Here is a 19,420-nt window from a genome sequence, read left to right as displayed (position 1 = left end):
TAGTGTATGACGCGGGTGTGCAGAGGGGCATCCCGTGCGGAGGTGATCCCGCCCATGGCCCCCCGCCCTCCGCCTGTGGAAGCGCAGGAGCCGAGCCTCGTCTTTCACCGAGAGGAATCCCACACCGGAGTAAGCGCTAAACCTCACACAGCTATGGCAGAAAACAACGGCCTAGATAACCACCGCATCAAGAGCTTCAAAAACAAAGGACGAGATGTCGAGGTATGTTTAAGAGAAAATACACGTGCCATTAACGCAGGGCGAGATATGAATGTGTAGAAAACTGCACACTTTGGGCCTCGTTGTGGAGCCTGGCCCGGCTACGGCTGCTAGCTAGCGTGCAATAGTTCGCCATCCTTGATTTAAGCTAGCTTGAAATCAATACATCTTTTGAGAACTTACTAACATTTTGTTTGACTATCGTTTTGAATTGAGACCAACGGCTGATTTAAGTTACGTATATTAGCATGTTCGTGCGATCTTACTTATCTTTGCTAATATACTAGATGAAATGGCTCTGTCACTTCTGTTTAGCCTTACCATGCTTAGCATGTTAGCATTCAGGTTATGCACCGGGTTTAGCGAAGTAGGGCCTGACCCGGCAACAGTACTCTTACATTTTCTGCTTTTGTGACTCATCTATGGTAATAATAATTATGCTACAACTTCATGAATATCAAATGGACGCTACACTATTAAATCGCATCAATAAGTGCTCTCATTTGCTTCAAACCTGTCTTGCCCCTCCTTAGTCGTTAGCATTGTCAGCTATAGGTTGACATTTAACCTTAGGGCCTTTTTCTCATGAATTATATGACAGACCAAACGTGTATGATTCAATAAACACGAAAATATATCAATGTAAATGTTTGCTATATCAATGTGTAAATAAATATGCATTATGAGCTTTTATGTGAGTTTGTAACCATTCACTAATGAGTGGTCTGCCAAAAGTGCCATTGTATAATGTATTTCAGATTATATAGATAGATTATTGCTTTCTCTAAAGGGGTAATTCATGGCGACAATTTGTAAGTACAGACCAACGCTCCTGTTGTTTTGAAACTTGTGTCAGTGTAAAAGCACATGGCTACTATGGCAGACACATTTTGCCAAGTACATTCCTGATGCTATTTCAGGCATCTTGGATGTCTGACCTGGATCCACTGCCTGAATTTTTATAAATTGGTGACTCAGACCACAGCAGAACAAAATGACAGTTTGGATTCTACTTATGTAGGTCAGTCATAACAGATTGCCCTTGATTTGAGACTTTAGGGGCTTTGCATGGCAAAGAGAGGCTCCCGTGGAGCTGGGCAGAATCTCTTATTTTGTTTTCTGTATATCATTTGAGTTTCCTTGTAGCTCAACTGGTTTTCTCACATTATTTGTTATTATGTGACAACTGGGCTAGAGTGGCCCTGTTTATGGCTAGTGCTGTGGGTGGGAGATGTAGACAAAAACAATATTATTCTGGTATTTATTTGGAATATCCGAAATTGATACGTCAATCTAACAGAAATGTGCTGCTGGTTGATAATGTTTTGCGGTGACTGGGAGACACCTCTTGACTGGTCTTATGTCCAGTGCCCCTTGTTATGTAAGGAGCTATTTAGGAAGGTAATTCGAAGCTCTTCAAACAGTCCAGTCTCGAGTCCAGTCATTCCACTATTAATTATGATTCTTGATCTTATAAAATTACTTTCTTTTTCAAATAATTAAACTGTTCAAATGAAATGTGTAATATTTTAGACAAAGTTGACAAATGTATTTACATAATCCTTGTTTAAACACTGAAAATTTGACATTTTAGTCATCTGATTAGTTCAATTCATTCAAAATTCTTACCATTCCATTTTTTGTTACAGACTATGCGAAGACATCGAAATGAGGTGACAGTAGAGCTGCGAAAGGTGAGAGCTCTACAAATGGTGAAAAAGCAAACGTCTCAGTCCACTCAAGTTGTGCAGTGTATTCTCTCATTTATGTCCAACTGTGAATTGCTGAGGTGTCTAAAGGCTAGCACATTCCTGTTATCCAAATGAGAGCAGCTCTGCACTATATGATTAGTCACCAATGACGCACAGCAGCACGAAGCACTGGAATGTAGGGCAAGGGAATCTCCTCCTCCCACTGACTCACAACTACAGAGCGACGGGATGCTGGGATGTGTGGTCCCTTTGCTCCTCTCTAGCCCAGTGCAATAAGTTTAGTGATGAATCATTGTTATTTGGTAACAATGCATACAATATTTAACTTTGTTCAAAAGAGAAAAAAACGTGGTTAATGGTAACAACTTTTTCATTTAAAGTTCTATGTATTCATCAATACAATAACTTTCTTCAACTTGTATTTGTGGTTGTCAGATCAAACGAGATGAACATCTACTGAAGAAGAGAAATGTCCCTGCAGAAGAGAGTTTGGAAGACTCGGATGTGGACTCAGACTTCAAAGGGTTAGGGGTAAGTGTCTAAGGTGGCAGTGCTGGCCAAAGGAATAGGCCAGAATTAATAATAACTCAGATCTGTGTTTATATTGTGCTTGAGCTTACTTGGAATTACAAGCCTCGAAATAACGGGTTGGACACGGTCAATGGCCGATGGAAAAATCAGCTTTGACCGACTCTAAAGTAAAGTCTCCGGACATAGTGACCGATGCAAATTTTTCGCCGCGTGTGACCCCATTTTGAATTTTCTAATGGCCCATTCAGTCTATGGGCCATTAGACAGTCTATGTGGACGCGTGTTTTTGCGGCGTGAATCCTGCGTTATGAGCGTCGGGACACCGCTGACGGTGCTGGAGCGCAAGGCACTTGCTCTGTGCGGCTCGCAAAGTGGCGCCCCGGAACGCACAAGCTCAAAGGAGGAGAGGAAGAGAGAGGGAAAGAGAGAAGAGGAGACAAGTAGTTCCAGAGCGTAATCTTACCTGTAAATTATATTTATATTCATATATATATATATATATATATATTTTTCCTCATGATAATTCACTAAAATTTATATTTTGACATCCCTAATAACGAAACAAACAAAAGTCACCCAAAAGCTTATAAGACGAGGAAATATGAGGAAGCGTATGTAGCACTTGGCTTCACTGTGACTGAGGTGGAGACGAGGAAAAACCACCGTGTCTTTAATGTTGGCAGCGACGGCATTAAGCCAAATAAATTACACATCAATAAAACACACACTTCACACTGATTCAGATTTAGCCATGACAGGTACCAAATGATTGGTACCTGTCATATCATGACAGGGACGTACACATCATTATTTCAAGGCTTGGAATTATGTTAATTGTTTTTGTTTTTTGCAGCAAAATCTAACGCTCGAGGCCATCTTACAGGTAAAAAACTCTCATATGTTTGTGTATGTTTTCATGGCATGTGGGTCTGTAACAGTTTTACTATTATCTGACCCAGCCATGCACCACTGCATCCATTTACAACCTGCTCTAATGCACATCCATGACCTCCAAAAATGCCAATACATTGTATTGTGATCAAACTAATTCGACTTTCTAGTTTTAATTCAATCTATAAAGGTGAACTGTATAACTTTGCTTCAATGGGGATATTGAAGTTGCCTGAATGACAATGTCTTTATGCATTCCAACCTGTGTTTTGACCTTTGTCTTACAACAAATGTTGGAGCAGTTCACTGTTAAAAATAAAAGACTATTGATGCCACAAAAAGTTTTTTTTAAATTTGAAATCAATCAAAAATCATATATGCCTCATATATTCAATGAATGTGATCTGCTAAGCACAGATGTGGAGCTATAGGTCAAACCACACCCCCTAATGCAAGCTTCTGTTTTATATATTGTATTGACTCTTGATTGTCATTGTTGCTACAGAATGCCCAAAGTGCCAACCCAGTCATCCAGCTCAGTGCTGTGCAGGCAGCCAGGTAAGGCTACAGTTGTTACAAAATGGGTTGTACTTACTGCCTGAGAAGTCAATCATGTTTTACTCTCTCTTATAGAAAACTGCTCTCGAGTGACAGAAATCCTCCCATTGATGACTTGATAAAGTCTGGGATCTTGCCCATTTTAGTGAAATGCCTGGAAGACGATGACAAGTAAGTCATTATTTTTCTTTGACATTAATTGAGGACGGCTGGATTGTTTACATTACTGGTACTTGTAGAGATTAGCAATGTATCAGTGTTGGTCGGAAACCTATAGAAAATGTTCCAATATTTTGTTTTCGCTGTGTGTCCTCAGTCCAAGAGATGTTTTTTTTAAACCAACCAGTGAATTTAAAAGGAAATAGAAGTACAACAAAGTAGAAACCCAGGTCCACTACGCCGTTGGACTATTAGACTAATTTAATATTCAGTGAATATAAGTTGGATAAAAACACAGCAGTTTGAAGTTTAACAAACGGAAAGCATATCACGCCTGTCCCTACTGTCCCCTCTGTCCTTCATTACGCTGTGTGAGCTGATTCACCTGTGTTTTCAAATCTGATTAATCTGCTCCTGAGCTCGTACTTATCGAGTGAGTGTTGTGTTGTAACATGTGATATTTACACAGAAATATGTTCCATGGTAGTGATGCACAGGTTGTCTTTTGACTTGTGGGGCAGGCCAAGAAACTCTAAATTCACTGCAGCAGGTTCTAAACTGCAGACCGCCATATATCGCATGTCCGCGCTCTGCGTCTATCTTTGCATTGAGCCGCATCTCGAGTCACTTCCTCATTAGACTCATGTCTCCATGTAGTGGAGTGATTTTAGTAAAACACACAGCGCATTGAAGCTAGAAAACATGATGAACAGTGACCACTGTCCACTGACGTCTTTTTTTACAGTGTGTCGAACGCATGTGCTTCGTGCTAGTGTGCTCCCCGGTGACCGTTAGCCGGTAAAAATTAGATTCAGTTGTAATGACCGTAGGGTTCAAAGCGTGGGTAAAAAGTAGCAGCTTAAAGTACGGTAATTATTTTTAAATACAAATGTGTCTTGTGGGCGTGAACAGACTTGTTGTTTCATGACAACCACACCTCACTACACCTCCCAACTACAACTTGCTATACTATTACAGAGTGGTCGGGGCAGATTTCCCACTTTCTGTCATGGATTCTTTACACACATGAGAGCTGTTGCGATTAGGATCTCATGCCTCTACTTTAATTATTGGAGATGCCTATACCTGCTGTATGGACTTGATCTGTTCTTTCATGCATCTTTTTCTCTTTGGTCTTTTAAACTTGCATTGTTTTCCAGTCCATCTCTTCAGTTTGAGGCAGCTTGGGCCCTGACCAACATTGCTTCTGGGACATCATCACAGACTCAGGACGTGGTCAAAGCTAGTACGTTTTCATCATAAATACACCATGATTTATAGTTCACATTTTTAATTGCCTCACTTTAGTCTGATACTTATGATGTTATCCAATTCGGAATCTCTATATATAGTTTACTGCACATACATATTCCAAGTGTTGTTGACTTAAGGGGGCTTTTTAGAATGAGCATAAACTTTGCTTGTACCTGTGTCTAATTGTGAATGCTGTATGTCTAGATGCGGTTCCTCCCTTCCTGCGATTACTCCACTCTCCGCATCAGAACGTCTGTGAACAGGCTGTTTGGGCTTTAGGAAACATAATCGGTACTGTTGAAGTCTTCTCCATTCAGTCACTGTTGTCTCAGAGTTGTGTTCCTGACTTGCACTTTACCATCTACAGGTGACGGTCCCAAATGCAGGGACTATGTCATTTCCCTGGGCGTTGTCAAGCCTTTGCTGGAATTTATCAATCCATCAATCCCAATTACTTTTCTCCGAAATGTTACTTGGGTTATTGTTAATCTTTGCCGAAACAAGGACCCACCACCCCCCATGGAAACGGTTCAGCAGGTGAGAGAGTAATCAATCTATACATGTACATCTCTATTGTCCTTTGAATTTCTTTCAATATTTTACCTACTACTACTTCCGTCTCCTCAGATTTTGCCTGCCCTTTGTGAGCTGATATACCATACAGATATAAATGTAAGTATCAAGAAGGAATGGATGTGTGAATAGAGTACATGCACTATTTATTACATAAGTGCTAAATGCAAAAGTCTTTATATTCTAGATCTTAGTCGACACAGTGTGGGCCCTTTCCTATCTGACGGATGGTGGCAATGAGCAGATCCAGATGGTCATTGATTCGGGTGTTGTTCAATTTCTTGTGCCTCTTCTCAGTAACAAAGAGGTCAAAGTTCAGGTATTTGCTACATTATTACAGATCATGACTACAACTGAAGCTTTTTCTACTATTATTACAGATCGTTTTGCACAGTGTTTTTTTCTGACTGACTTGGTCGTCTTATTTGTGCTTTGTTTGATGTTGCAGACTGCAGCGTTGAGGGCAGTTGGAAATATTGTGACCGGCACAGACGAGCAGACACAAGTTGTGCTCAACTACGATGTCCTCTTACACTTTCCTAAGCTGCTCACACACCCAAAGGAAAAAATAAACAAGGTAAAGTCATTTTAAAACGTGCATGGTTTAAGATGGGTTTGGTTTTGACTATCGTGCAGTGTAAAATGAAAGTGAACGATGTATTAGGAGGTTTTTTAAAATGCATATTTCTGTTTTGTAGGAGGCAGTTTGGTTCCTGTCCAACATTACAGCCGGTAATCAGCAGCAAGTTCAAGCTGTTATTGATGCTGGCCTAATTCCCATGATTATTGAGCAACTGGCCAAGGTTTGTGCATAATCAAGTCTACAAAACTGTCCGGAGTATTAACTTCAAGTTGTTTTTTATTGAGGGGAAAAAATCCCTCGGTGGTACATTTTAAAATAAAAAAAAACACCTTGGATTTGTAGTATGTGTTGGGAAAATGTGTTGTAACAGCTTGTCTCTCAACAGGGAGACTTTGGCACTCAAAAAGAGGCAGCATGGGCCATCAGCAACCTCACAATCAGCGGCCGGAAAGAGCAGGTGAGCCATTTATGAACTATATGCTTTCCTTTATTTACCTCGTTGCTTGTGCCTTGTATTTTGTAAAGGATTGTAACTGTAACAGTTATGCTTATAACCATGTACCTGTATGTAACAAGTATGAATGTGGTGCATGTTTCGTGCAGGTGGAGTACCTGGTGGATCAGGACGTCATCCCTCCATTTTGTAACCTGCTGTCGGTGAAAGACTCCCAAGTGGTGCAGGTCGTTCTAGACGGCCTCAAGAACATTCTCATCATGGCAGGAGATGCAGCCAGCACCATCGCCGAGATCATTGAAGAGTGTGGAGGTCAGTGGACTATTTATATTTGTTCTATTTTGACTGTGAAGACCTTTACCTGTTCTGTCAATTAATTTATGTTTTTTTTTCATTGACCAAAGCTTGTTGACTTATCTTTGGGCTTTTTTAAAGAATTTATATTCACAATAGCAGAAAGGGATGAGTCGTCTTGAAATGACAGTGGGGGTGAATTATGAGCTCATTTAGCTGTTTTTCAGATTATTCCGTTTTCTGCCAAAATATTTGCAATTGTGTGAAATGCTATGATTTTGAGATCTTTTGCCTGCACCACACATCTCCCCCCTTTAATCGGCTAGTCGATGCACTCGGCCTGTATCAATAATTTCTTCAACTACAGCCCTAAAAAATCAAATCTCTTGTTTTTCAGGTTTGGGAAAAATTGAAAATCTGCAACAGCATGAGAATGAGGACATCTACAAACTAGCCTTTGAAATTATTGACCAGTACTTTTCGGGAGACGATGTAAGTAATACAGTCATTTTCTTTCCTCCAATTCTTTCTTTTTTGTATTCACCATTAAAATGATTGTCTTTGTGGTGTTTTGTAACCAGATTGATGAAGATCCAAACGTGATGCCTGAAACCACTCAAGGAGGAACCTACGCCTTCGACCCAGCTTCCAACATGCAGACAAAGGAATTCAACTTCTAGACACGAGGATGTTTGGTCAAACCATTTGCACGGGTACTCTCTGTAAGACATTCATCCATCTTTTTCTCCAAACTGGCAACCTGGTACAGAAGGATTTCCATAGCTTCTCTTACACACGGAAATTCACCACTGAAGGATTGACTTGTGTCCACCTTTTCAAACCGGGACGTCTGTCTTTTTAAATCAACAAAGCAAACAGGATGTAGAAGTGTGGAAACATCATCTGGCAACTGGCTTTGGGAGGATTGTTGTTCATATCGCCTGCTTCTAAAAATACACATGAAGCGCAGAAGGAAAAAAAAGCGTTGTCTGCAAGTATTAATTTAATTAAATGTCAAGTCTTCACTGAACTCCAAACGTCACATACCGGCACAGCACACACACTACACTTTGGAAGAACTTGGTGTGCATACTTCTGTTAGAAGCCATCATATCACGTTTGGGGGGAAATTACTGCTGTTTGGTAATTTTGTGGATTTATTTTGTGCTTTTCCTCTTTTGGATTGTCCTGGGGTTTTTTCACTTGACACAAAAATACACACATCATTCACATAGTTGCACATATTGTTAATGGCCGGGCACCTCATCAACCCTCTTCCTGAATTTTAAGATTTATCCCAGAGCATAAGCCATGATTTAACCATGGACCCACCCGCCCCACTGGAGTCCCAGGACAGTCCAGCGAGGAGCAAGTGGATGTAAGAAAGGGCTTGAAACGGCAAAAGGACTTATGGCGATCTGACAGACGGGACTCATGACTCGATGTCAATGTCACGTTTTGAAGCATGACATTTGGTGACTTGGACTTTGAGAAAAATGTGATTTATTTTTTTTTCTTCTTGCATAAGTGGGTGGAAATCCATCAGGATGATGAATGATTTTAAGAGAAAATCTTTAACGTTCATCTTTTTTTTGTTCTCCCACCACAGGACAATGTTTATTCAGTGTGAGCTTGGTCCCTTCCTGTGGCCGAGCGCCCTGTCCAGATTCCCCTGTAATGTGAAACTTGAAAAAGGGGGTGGGAGCTTTGGACAAAAAAAGATGTTGATCTGATTGAACTTAATTTATCTCTAGACACATTTTAAATAATTGGTTTGTATTCACTCGTTTTATTTTGTCTTCTAGTTCTTTCTGGCTCATTGTATTTATACATCAAAAGATTTAAAGTAATCTATAATCTATCAGGACTGACCAATTAAAAAACTTCTGTTTACGTTAAAGCGATTACAAATTCTTGTTAGTTTCATATACAGCCTGAGTACACACAACATTTTTTGTTTGAATCTGTAGAGCTTCCATTTGTCTGTGTGTTCATTTTAATTTGTTTTTCTGGTTTTGTGCACACGTCCGAGAGGCCTATCAATGTCTGCAGAAAGGGACTTGTACTCATCAAAGACTAAATGTGTATCAAAGAGTACGGGTCAGCCTTTTATTTACCTAACTTGCTTTTAATGAAGAGGTCACAATTTCATCACCAGTATGACTAATTGTAAAAATGTGATGTGTATCTCTCCTTGCCATCAAAGGAATATATAAATATATTTACATAAAGCCTGTACAAAGCTGCTGCAGCGATCAGTCATTGGATGGACAATAATCTTACTGACAACAATGGCTGGAGAGGCTTTTTTGGTCAAGCAATATTTCTTGTTTTGTTTTCATGTTTGACTTGCATATGTATTGTGGTGATATGCTAAGAAGTCAAAACAGGCTCTGATTCCTATTTGTTGTGGTGACGGGCTGCTGAATGGCACCGTCCCGCCCGGGGTCCCCATTGATTTAGGGTTTGGGTGTGCAAACGGGGTCAGTCCGAGCCCCAGTTCTGAAGACATTCTGGTCCTCTTGTTGCCTGCTAACTACTGAGAAGAAGTCAGAAATATGAGGGGGATTCGCTCTGTTTTTGGGACGAGCTGTTTATAACTGAACAAAGCTATAGAGAGGTTGTACAGTCATTAAATAGCAGACCAGGCCGAGCCACTTTAAAGATTTACAATTTTGTTGTCTTGTATCTAAATTGGATACAAGCTTATGTTTGTTGCAAGATTTTTACTTGCTAATGAAAAGTTGTTTTAAATAAAATAATAGGAGAAGAACAACAGACAGCGTTTTGGCCTCTGGTTGTTTATATCTTTTTATAAATTTTAGATTGAATTATTCTCTTTAAGGTGGCTCATTGATGCTCTCAACTCTTGTGCATATTAAAGATAAGAATGAGTTGAAAATCATCGTGCCTTTTGTTTTTCATTTGATTAAAATAGACATTTCTTCAAGTATCTGGACTACACTGAAATGGGAGTTGTACAGTAATCTATGGTCTCCCTGTGCGGTGGAGGTTCGCCATGGGAATGGTCTATGCTGCTCTCTGCTGTTGAGGGGTCTTTCTCTTCTAAAATAATCACTGAACTTTGTAAAACACTTCTCTCACTCATAATTCCAAACGCAACCTTTCTCATCACCATGATTCATTCAGGATATTTGACATTTCCTCATATTCTCATCAGGACATTATTTGTCTCATCTTAACCATAATAAACTTGCTGTTTAGCCGTTTGGTCCTTTCGAGTGTTGTGATTACAATGGTGATTAGTATTGTTCATTAGTGGGATGAAGGGTTTTACTATCTAAAGGTCTCTAGACATAATACAAAACAACTTTCTGGTTGTATAAACATACCTCTAAACATGGATACACATTTCTGTTAAATACTAATTAAAAGATACGTTTGCTGCCATGAAAAGACAGAACTACAAATTGAGTCATAAAACGCAACAAAAAAAAAGGCGATCAAGTTTTCATTTTAATGTTGACATGCAGGACTTTTTATACAGAGTTTATGCAGACGTTTTTAATTTGATATAATACTTAAATCATTACCACAGTTTCAAAGTATCGGTAGATCTAGGTCTATGTAATTTCGATACATTAAACATAATAATCAGGCGCTAAAACTGTCGCTGATGTTATTGTCCGGTCACGTGGTATTGTTTTCAGCAGCTACTTCCGCAAATACACGTCACGGCACTTCGCGGTTTGACCTGTTTGTTTCGGAGGGTCGCGGTTCACGGCGCTAAGGATGGGACCACCCTGCGAAAGGTGCGTTTGTCTTTTATCAGCGTCTTAGTTTTGTTAATGCCTTAATAGTTTTGCTCTATGAAAAAGCCTACGCGATATAAAGAATAGCTTTGCGTCAGCGGAAACTGCAGCACAAAACAACCGCTCTACTTTGTGCTCTGCTGCATTTTCACACACAAATAGACGATTTTCGAACATTTCAATTGACCCTATTCATCAGCTACCTAAAAAATAAATGAAATTGGGCAATTATGAATCAGTAACACATAAATGTATATGCCTAATTGCCATAGTCATACATATTGACTCTTTTGTTTGGATGTGTCCCACTGAAGTGTGGACATCTTGTATATTTGAGCTCCACTGGGTTATAAAACAGACTGATCTATGTTCCCCGCTCAATAACAGATAGCACAGGCATTAGATTTGTCTGGCTCCACTCTCAGCCTCAGACTGGCAGTGGCGTCGTCATGGTGGATGTGACCAAATGGCCCATGTTCAGCCTAATGAGAGTGCAGGACCTGGCCTCTGTCCGCAAGGCCTGTGTTTTTGGAGCATCTGCAAACGAGGCCATCTACATCACCAATGATGATGAGGTACAGACATAAAACACAATTTAAGTTGGCTAACATGTCCAAACTGTATATGTCTGTGCAGCCTACACAAAAGCACCATCGGCTGTTAACAAAGTAGGGAAATCTGAGACAATTGTAGGACTGACACATCTGTTCTAACTATGTTTTCTTGTCGAGGCTGCAGCTTTCTTTATCATCATAGCATTTAGAGTTTGTGTATTGTTTTGATATGTTCCCATTTGTTACATGGCAGATTACCACTTTCTCTCTGTCATTGTCTTACTTCTTCTCGCTCAGGTTTATGTGATTGGCCTGAACTGTGGTAACTGTCTGGGAACAGGGGAGAGTTCCAGCACAATTGTACCTAAGAAACTGGACTTCCTGAGTGGTAAAAAGGTGGTCGACTTCAGCTACGGCAGTGGACCTCATGTGCTCCTGGCCACTGAGGGTAACCACACACACACACACTTTGTAATCCAAGCATTCTGAATTTACTTGTGTTTTATCGCTCGCGTTTGTTTTTCTAGATGGCGAGCTCTTTGCCTGGGGCCACAACGGCTATAGCCAACTCGGCAATGGGACCACGAACCAGGGGATATCTCCAGTACTTGTGTCTGCAAACATAATCAATAAGAAGGTCACTAAAGTGGCCTGTGGTTCTCATCATTCAATGGCTCTGACTGACTCTGGAGAGGTGTGTGTGGGTTGTATAAGTAAAGTATAGAAGAAAATTTACTTTTGCTTAAATGGCAGATTTTAGAGAACGTAAAGGAACATGTGACCAAAACTTGACTGAGGAAAGGCTTGTCTCAATTTATCTTGTTTTCTGCTGGTGCAGACGAATGTTTTCTTAGCTTTAGCTATTTCTTGTGATTAGTGAATATTATTCCTACAAGTCTTTTTCAAAATGAATTCAACAACTCTCTACCACTAAGCAGCTTGTTTGCTGAACACACAAGGAATGCAGTTAAGCCGCTTTGAGTTGGAACAAGATTTGTGTGATCGTTTGATATGACAATCTAATGAAATGTATTTGTACAATACATTCCAGTGCCTTGAACATTAACACTTTCATAATGAACTTTGTCAGGTCTACGCGTGGGGCTATAATAACTGTGGACAAGTGGGTTCAGGATCCACAGCCAACCAGCCCACCCCTCGCAGAGTGTCCTGCTGTTTGCAGAACAAGTCGGCTGTTAGTATTGTCTGTGGTCAGACATCGTCACTGGCAGTAGTGGACAACGGAGAGGTTCTTTATTTAAACTCGAGTCATTAAAGTACCTGTTCTTTGTTCATCCACTAACATTGTCTTTCCCATGCAGGTATATGGCTGGGGCTATAATGGAAATGGACAACTAGGTCTGGGAAACAATGGAAACCAGCTAACACCGTGCCGTTTGATTGGTCTGCAGGGGTCATGTGTCTCACAGGTAACATTCATTTTCACACATGTGCCACCTTTGCGCCAAAATATATTGTTTTGAGCCCAATTATTTGATGTATAAAATGTGATATTTCTCTCCAGATTGTGTCAGGCTATGCCCATTCCCTGGCCCTTACTGATGAAGGGCTGCTGTATACTTGGGGCTCCAACACATATGGACAACTGGGCACTGGAAACAAGAGCAACCAGCTCAGCCCAGTTCAAATTATGACAGACAAAGAGAGGTAAGAGTCTCTTTATAACTTGTTTTTGTATCGTCTTTAATGTCTTATCTGCATATCTGAACAGAATTGTAGAGATTGCCTCTTGCCACTCAACTCACACATCAGCGGCAAAGACTCAAAGTGGTCAGGTTTACATGTGGGGCCAGTGTCGGGGCCAGTCCGTGGTGCTGCCTCACCTCACGCACTTCACATGCACCGATGATGTCTTTGCATGCTTCGCCACCCCTTCTGTGATGTGGAGGCTTCTTTCCATGGGTAAGTCCAAGTGTTTACTCTAATATACTGTAGGTGTCTTTGTATTATCAGGCCTCCTTCATCTATTCAGATTTGTAGATGTTGGCCAATCAAAGGCCTCCGTGAGAGTAAGTTTACGAGGTGACAGCTTTACTTTTATTGGTGACATAACTGATAGAGGGGGCTATTGTTGACCTGGTTTTACTGGCGTTTGTTTATGCTTTGCTGTGAATGACCGGTTTCTTAGACCATGAAGATTTCTTGACTGTTGCTCAGTCTCTGAAAAAGGAGTTTGATAATCCAGAGACAGCTGACCTGAAGTTTTATGTGGATGGCAAATATATTTATGTGCACAAAGCAGTTCTCAAAATCAGGTCAGAGTCCTCATGGAAACGTGCTATATTGTATAATTTAATTTTTTCAAATGTCTTCTTTTTGCTCAGGTGTGAACATTTCAGGTCCATGTTTCAATCCCACTGGAATGAAGATTTGAAGGAAGTAATTGAAATAGATCAGTTCTCATATCCAGTTTACCGATCTTTTCTGGAGTTCCTCTACACAGACACTGTGGAGCTTCCTCCTGAAGAGGCCATTGGTGAGATTTTAACTTCCTTCTTAGGACAATACTGTTCACGCCATGTTCATACAGGCCATGTTCATACAGGCCATGTTCATACAGGCCATGTTCATTCAACACTTGTGTGACATTAGGGCTGTTGGATCTTGCCACTTCATATTGTGAGAATGGTCTTAAACGCCTTTGTCAGCACATTATCAAGAGGGGAATAACTGTTGAAAATGCTTTTTCGCTTCTTTCTGCCGCAGTGCGCTATGATGCAGAGGTATGTTTTCAATACCAGTTAATAGTGCAGACTGAGTTATGATGATACATATTTTTGCCATGTAGGATCTTGAGGCGTTCTGCTTCAAGTTTTGTGTCAATCACCTTACGGAAGTAACCCAGACTGAAGCTTTTTGGCAAATTGATGGCGGCCTGCTAAAAGACTTCATATGTCGTGTCAGTCGCTGTGGAGCATTTAAAAACTGATGATCAACCAACAACATCCTCTAGTGGATTTTGCCTGCTGTAAGCTCCATCAGTGTGGACTGCCTTTTGACTTCTGTGCCTGGTTGTGCTGGAAACTGCCCTCTGGAGTTTGAGAATTTTCACTGGTCTTGTGCAATTTAATTTAATGTACAAACTATGTGTAGTACAAAGGTAATGCTCATTGTAAATTTATTATAAGGTTGTTGCACTTTATTTTAAACAAATTTTTTCTTGGATGTCAATTTATTACCAAACAAATCCAAATCACATTCAAATGTTTTTGAAACATTTTTGTTTCTCATGATTATTTTGAGAGGGACAAAGCCACTTTGTTTAAAGCTTTTGAAGCTTGTTGCAGTTCTGCAAATTTCTTTTGTAAACCTGTCAAAATAAACAAATATTGATGAGCTTGAACTAAAAAAATATGTAAAATGTTTTTGTTGTTTGGCTACAAGCTCCCCAAGTTTTCCAGAAGCCATCATAATATTAAATGCTGCATCACAATCTGTAGAAGTTCAGCTTGTGATCATTAAAACATCATTCATGGTCATTAATGAGGACATTGTTCTTCATTGTTGACATTGTTTTACCTTGTTTACTGGCCTGTTCAGATGTTATTCTGTTGAATATGTCTGTCATTTCTTTAATGAAATCTTTAAATATTGCTTGTGCACACCCAGCTACGTTACAATCGCTCCAGAAGTGTGAGGGATCAATGGAGAGGTAACCGTTTTCCTCTTGAAGATTACTCTGTCCTCCGTTTGCTTCCTAAAAACAACACGCATCAAAACTGCAAAACCTGCTTATTTATCATCATTTGCTAGACAGTGGTGTGCAAATGTAACTGACCGAGTTCTGAAGTGAAGTATCCTGGATTTCCTTTGGATGATCTAGAAAACCTTTATGGTTGGATTATATATTGTCTTAAATGAATCATAACTTTGTATAGAAGTTATATTACACACCTGCCCCAGCAATGACAGGGATATTTCTGAGGGAAAAATATAAAGTGAACAGCAGCTCTCATTTTCCTATTTATGTCATGAAAATACCTACCCATCTAACACTGGATTTTCATGCTGGAAATAAAAACATAAACGTGATTAATACCTAGTATATCGTAAATTACCATAATACAATTTACGACTGACCAGTTCATAAGGTGCTGAGTTGTCATTTTCCTCTAAGTCTGACTCTATAGGTGCCATATGCTCACCAGCGTCAGTCGCATCTACAAACACACAGAGTATAAAATAAAGGAATATTTATACTAACAATGTAAACTATTTAAATACAACTTCAACCAAAAGTACTTTACCAGAGTCTGTTGATTCATCTGATAATATTCTTCTAGTGCGCTTCAGAGGGTTTTTCTCTTCTTGTCTGAGACACATACAGAACCACACAAAGGTAGATATTTCTCAAGACATTACAATCATGTTTAAATGTTTTTATTTGACTGTCATACCGGTCACTGAAGTCTAGTTTTCTCTGTAAAATAAGCAGTTCAATAAATACAATGAATGCAGTGAGAGAAAAAAGCAGGCGATGCATTCATTACCTTAGGGTTGTGAGCGGAAGTGCTCGGTAAGTCATCAAATCCAAAATCTGAAGATAAATTGCTTACAGTCTTTGCTAGCAAAACAAATGAGACCGTAATCACAAATACATCAACTGTGTAAACATTCACTCTCCACATTTCAGTTGCTTTGAAAATTCATCGGACAATTTGACCGACAAAAAGCAAAAAACACTTCACAGTAACCTTAACAATAATTGCAGCACAAAGATAAATAGCACTCACACTTGTCCCGGCAGTGAAAACAGTGTAACCTTGGAGATAAAGATGACATAGATGTTGAATGGGTTTTATAATGTAACAAAAAGCCCTTCAGAACCTCGGGCCAGACTTACCCAAACCTGCCGTTCTTCTTGTCCTCAAAGGTCTGAGCTTGGGCTTGAATCGCACATGGATAATGGTAAGATTTCTTACAGCGTTTAACTTCACATCCCACAGTGGCACCTTTTTTTTTACATTTGCTACAACCCTGAAATAGATTCATAATGATAATACAATCGGGTTCAATTACAAGAATTTCACACATTTATTGCACTCTCGTTCTCGCAACATACAGATCAGAACAACAATGACAGAATTATCATTTTTATTTGTTTACCAATTTGAGTCCACGTTGCCTCTCTGACAAAACATCTTCGGCAGAGAAACCAAACAAGTCGTCAAAGGCTGGGGAATATCGGCAGAAAATCCCAGAAGAATACAACTGTGAAGCAAAATATGTAAGTTAGTTTACATCAAGAATGTTGAAATTTGAGAATAATGAAGCAATAATGTAAATGTCAAGGTTTAGGGTCCCCAGCGGTTCCCCACCTTTTTCTACTGATGATGTAATAATATATATATAACAACAGGATCAGAACAATAGTGCAAAAACAGTGGATAGGAGTATTTACATGATACATGATTGAATATGAATGTGTTATTAGGGTGCTATGGGATGTTCATGTGTCACACTGGAGTGCACATGTACTGGCCACTCCACCACAGAGCAGAAACACAGAATCACAGCCTAAATTTAAACCAAAGATGTTCAGGTGTTCATTACATTGACATGGGTGAATTTTCCTGCACACATTCACAGTAGTTACATTACACGTATCATATTGAAAAAAAATATTGACATTTCAAGAGTTAAAATAATAAAAAAATGTCATTATATTTAAGTAGCTGAAAAGTATGAGCCCAAAGAAAGTGAAATATTATAATAAAATAAACATTCTCATGGATGTGCAAATGAAGTGCACATTTGATACACTTATAAACGTGATTTATTGTCATGTTTTATGCTATCCCCGGGTTAATAATTGAACTGTTATTACTCTGCTCCTCCCGGTGTTGGCCGCGCTTTTCTGGAGCGCTACAAACCAGAACTCACCAAACAGTTCTGATGAGCGGTAACGTCTCCATTTGAGGACAAAGCTCCTGTGATTTTGTTCTCCTCAGACCTTTGGCAGAGTACGCACACAGCAGGGTCACCAGACGCCATTTCACTAACTAACGTCCTGGTTTTAAACAAATATAAATCTGTGGTTAAACACGGAACAAACGAGGCGCGAGATCCGCTGGAGGATGTAGTTGCCAGGTTTGGCATCAAGGCTTCCTCGGTAGTAAATGACTATTTTGCACTGTATAATGTATAATCGTAAATGTGCATTTTGTCTTTGTGGGAAAGTATCAGAAATATGCATGTTGACCTATTCACAACAGTTATGTGGGCTTATGTAGTATTTATCCACCAAATAAAAAGCCCTAGCAAAGTCACATAACAACGCCGGGATATGCGCATGTTATGTGTATCTGGCAACAACGTCAACGACGGTTTCACTTTCCAAACTGCACTAAAATCATTATTTCCCTCAAAATTCAACACCGGAGGAAGTTAAAATTGCAACTTTTAGACTTTTTTGTTGTTTGAAGTCAAAGTGAATTGAAAAGCTGTTGCTAATATGATAAACCAGCTCAAACGCGTGGATATTACTTACACCGGACACAGGCCTCAGAGTCTTTGTCCCACTGTCCCACTGCTGCTGTCCCACAGGTCCTTCATTTATCAACATAATGGAACATTAGTCTGAGAAAGGGCTGTTTTGACACTATTCCTTGCCCCTAGCTCTGCCCTTGTGAAACACACTACCCTCTCCTTACACACCCTCCAGGCACTTTGATTTCTTTATTCAGTTTTGCCTGGATCACTTTCTTTTCTGTCCTGTTTTCTGAAGTAAATACACATTCAATGACTTTTTTAAATCCAGGGTTTTTATTATTATGTGGGAACACTTCAAATGTCTTTGATGGGACAATCATTTCTTCAGAATTGTGATGTGTTCTGTCACTACATCAGTGGCTCTCTCCAGTCCACCCTGTGTAAGGCCCTGCCAATTAGTGCATTCAAGCTTCAATACATCACACCCTGACATCGTAACTGGGTCTTACAAACTAGATTCAGGTGGATTGTGTAGTACAAAAATCATTCTTATTAGAGAATAACACTAGATCAATCCGTGAGTAGCGAATCTAATATTCTAAATATATTACATTATATTGGCAATCCTGTGTGAAAAGAGACAAATATACTACAATTACACTTAGTAAATATTAAGCCCAAAAATATTGTGTATCCTTTATATATTGACCAATTAATCAATATAGAAATTATTATAATATATTATAATATATTGTTTATCCATCCATCCATCCATCTTCTGCCGCTTTATCCGGGGCCGGGTCGCGGGGGCAGCAGTCTGAGCAGGGACTCCCAGACTTCCTTCTCCCCAGACACTTCCTCTAACTCCTCCGGGGGGATCCCGAGGCGTTCCCAGGCCAGCCGAGAGACATAGTCTCTCCAGCGTGTCCTGGGTCTTCCCCGGGGCCTCTTCCCGGTGGGACATGCCTGAAACACCTCCCGAGGGAGGCACCCAGGAGGCATCCGGAACAGATGCCCGAGCCACCTCAGCTGGCTCCTCTCGACGTGGAGGAGCAGCGGCTCTACTCCGAGCTCCCCCCGTGTGGCCGAGCTCCTCACCTTATCTCTAAGGGAGCGCCCAGCCACACGGCGGAGGAAACTCATTTCGACCGCTTGTATCCGCGATCTTGTTCTTTCGGTCACTACCCAAAGCTCATGACCATAGGTGAGGGTAGGAACGTAGACCGACCGGTAAATAGAGAGCTTTGCCTTTCGGCTCAGCTCCCTCTTTACCACAACGGTCCGATGCAGCGACTGCATCACTGCAGCCGCTGCACCGATCCGCCTGTCGATCTCACGCTCCATCCTTCCCTCACTCGTGAACAAGACCCCGAGATACTTGAACTCCTCCACTTGGGGCAAGGACACCCCAC

At 40.3% G+C, this 19,420-nt stretch overlaps 3 protein-coding genes across 7 annotated transcripts; 2 read left to right on the top strand and 1 right to left on the bottom strand.

Annotated features, from left to right (window-relative positions):
• The first annotated feature begins 62 nt into the window (after positions 1-62).
• kpna3 (karyopherin alpha 3 (importin alpha 4)) lies at positions 63-10,458 on the top strand. Its single transcript, XM_072444779.1, has 17 exons — positions 63-222; positions 1,869-1,913; positions 2,367-2,462; positions 3,316-3,345; positions 3,859-3,911; positions 3,987-4,082; positions 5,231-5,316; positions 5,529-5,615; positions 5,692-5,861; positions 5,952-5,996; positions 6,085-6,216; positions 6,346-6,474; positions 6,596-6,700; positions 6,866-6,937; positions 7,084-7,246; positions 7,626-7,720; positions 7,810-10,458. The coding sequence occupies exons 1-17, from the start codon at positions 154-156 to the stop codon at positions 7,906-7,908; spliced, it is 1,572 nt and encodes a 523-aa protein (XP_072300880.1). The 5' UTR covers positions 63-153; the 3' UTR covers positions 7,909-10,458.
• A 459-nt stretch (positions 10,459-10,917) lies between these two features.
• On the top strand, positions 10,918-15,169 carry LOC140359683 (RCC1 and BTB domain-containing protein 1-like). Of its 5 annotated transcripts, XM_072444763.1 has the most exons (12): positions 10,918-11,001; positions 11,389-11,576; positions 11,853-12,003; positions 12,083-12,249; positions 12,646-12,804; positions 12,878-12,985; positions 13,081-13,223; positions 13,288-13,478; positions 13,705-13,831; positions 13,901-14,052; positions 14,169-14,299; positions 14,365-15,169. In XM_072444763.1, the coding sequence occupies exons 2-12, from the start codon at positions 11,451-11,453 to the stop codon at positions 14,503-14,505; spliced, it is 1,596 nt and encodes a 531-aa protein (XP_072300864.1). In that variant the 5' UTR covers positions 10,918-11,001; positions 11,389-11,450; the 3' UTR covers positions 14,506-15,169. The 5 variants fall into 5 exon arrangements, 3 of the variants coding, with proteins under 3 accessions (XP_072300864.1, XP_072300863.1, XP_072300865.1); XR_011926881.1 differs by lacking the exon at positions 13,705-13,831; XM_072444762.1 differs by having other exon boundaries at positions 13,705-14,052.
• phf11 (PHD finger protein 11) lies at positions 15,043-17,634 on the bottom strand. The gene is made up of 12 exons (XM_072443928.1): positions 17,460-17,634; positions 16,683-16,787; positions 16,420-16,553; positions 16,310-16,338; positions 16,067-16,140; positions 15,974-15,996; positions 15,824-15,888; positions 15,657-15,736; positions 15,562-15,584; positions 15,471-15,496; positions 15,355-15,404; positions 15,043-15,273 (listed from the first exon to the last, which is right to left on the bottom strand). The coding sequence occupies exons 1-12, from the start codon at positions 17,568-17,570 to the stop codon at positions 15,043-15,045; spliced, it is 951 nt and encodes a 316-aa protein (XP_072300029.1). The 5' UTR covers positions 17,571-17,634.
• Positions 17,635-19,420: the final 1,786 nt, after the last annotated feature.

This window comes from Eucyclogobius newberryi, unplaced genomic scaffold (assembly GCF_026437365.1).
Source record: "Eucyclogobius newberryi isolate DKJ021-1_F unplaced genomic scaffold, fEucNew1.0.hap1 SCAF_14, whole genome shotgun sequence".
Lineage (NCBI taxonomy): Eukaryota > Metazoa > Chordata > Actinopteri > Gobiiformes > Gobiidae > Eucyclogobius > Eucyclogobius newberryi.
The sequence above is the reverse complement of the archived record's forward strand: the minus strand, read 5'-3'. Positions and strand labels throughout refer to the sequence as shown.

Bases quoted from the DNA above. Each gene is read 5' to 3' on its own strand.
- phf11 (XM_072443928.1), bottom strand. From the start codon at position 17,570: ATGGCGTCTGGTGACCCTGCTGTGTGCGTACTCTGCCAAAGGTCTGAG. The intron at 16,339-16,419 runs GTAAGTCTGGCC...TTTATCTCCAAG, and splicing joins AAGAAGAACGGCAGGTTTGG to GTTACACTGTTTTCACTGCC. The intron at 16,141-16,309 runs GTGAGTGCTATT...TTGTTTTGCTAG, and splicing joins TTTTCACTGCCGGGACAAGT to CAAAGACTGTAAGCAATTTA.
- kpna3 (XM_072444779.1), top strand. From the start codon at position 154: ATGGCAGAAAACAACGGCCTAGATAACCACCGCATCAAGAGCTTCAAA. The intron at 5,317-5,528 runs GTACGTTTTCAT...CTGTATGTCTAG, and splicing joins TCAGGACGTGGTCAAAGCTA to ATGCGGTTCCTCCCTTCCTG. The intron at 5,997-6,084 runs GTAAGTATCAAG...TTTATATTCTAG, and splicing joins TATACCATACAGATATAAAT to ATCTTAGTCGACACAGTGTG.
- LOC140359683 (XM_072444762.1), top strand. From the start codon at position 11,451: ATGGTGGATGTGACCAAATGGCCCATGTTCAGCCTAATGAGAGTGCAG. The intron at 12,250-12,645 runs GTGTGTGTGGGT...GAACTTTGTCAG, and splicing joins CTCTGACTGACTCTGGAGAG to GTCTACGCGTGGGGCTATAA. The intron at 12,986-13,080 runs GTAACATTCATT...ATTTCTCTCCAG, and splicing joins AGGGGTCATGTGTCTCACAG to ATTGTGTCAGGCTATGCCCA.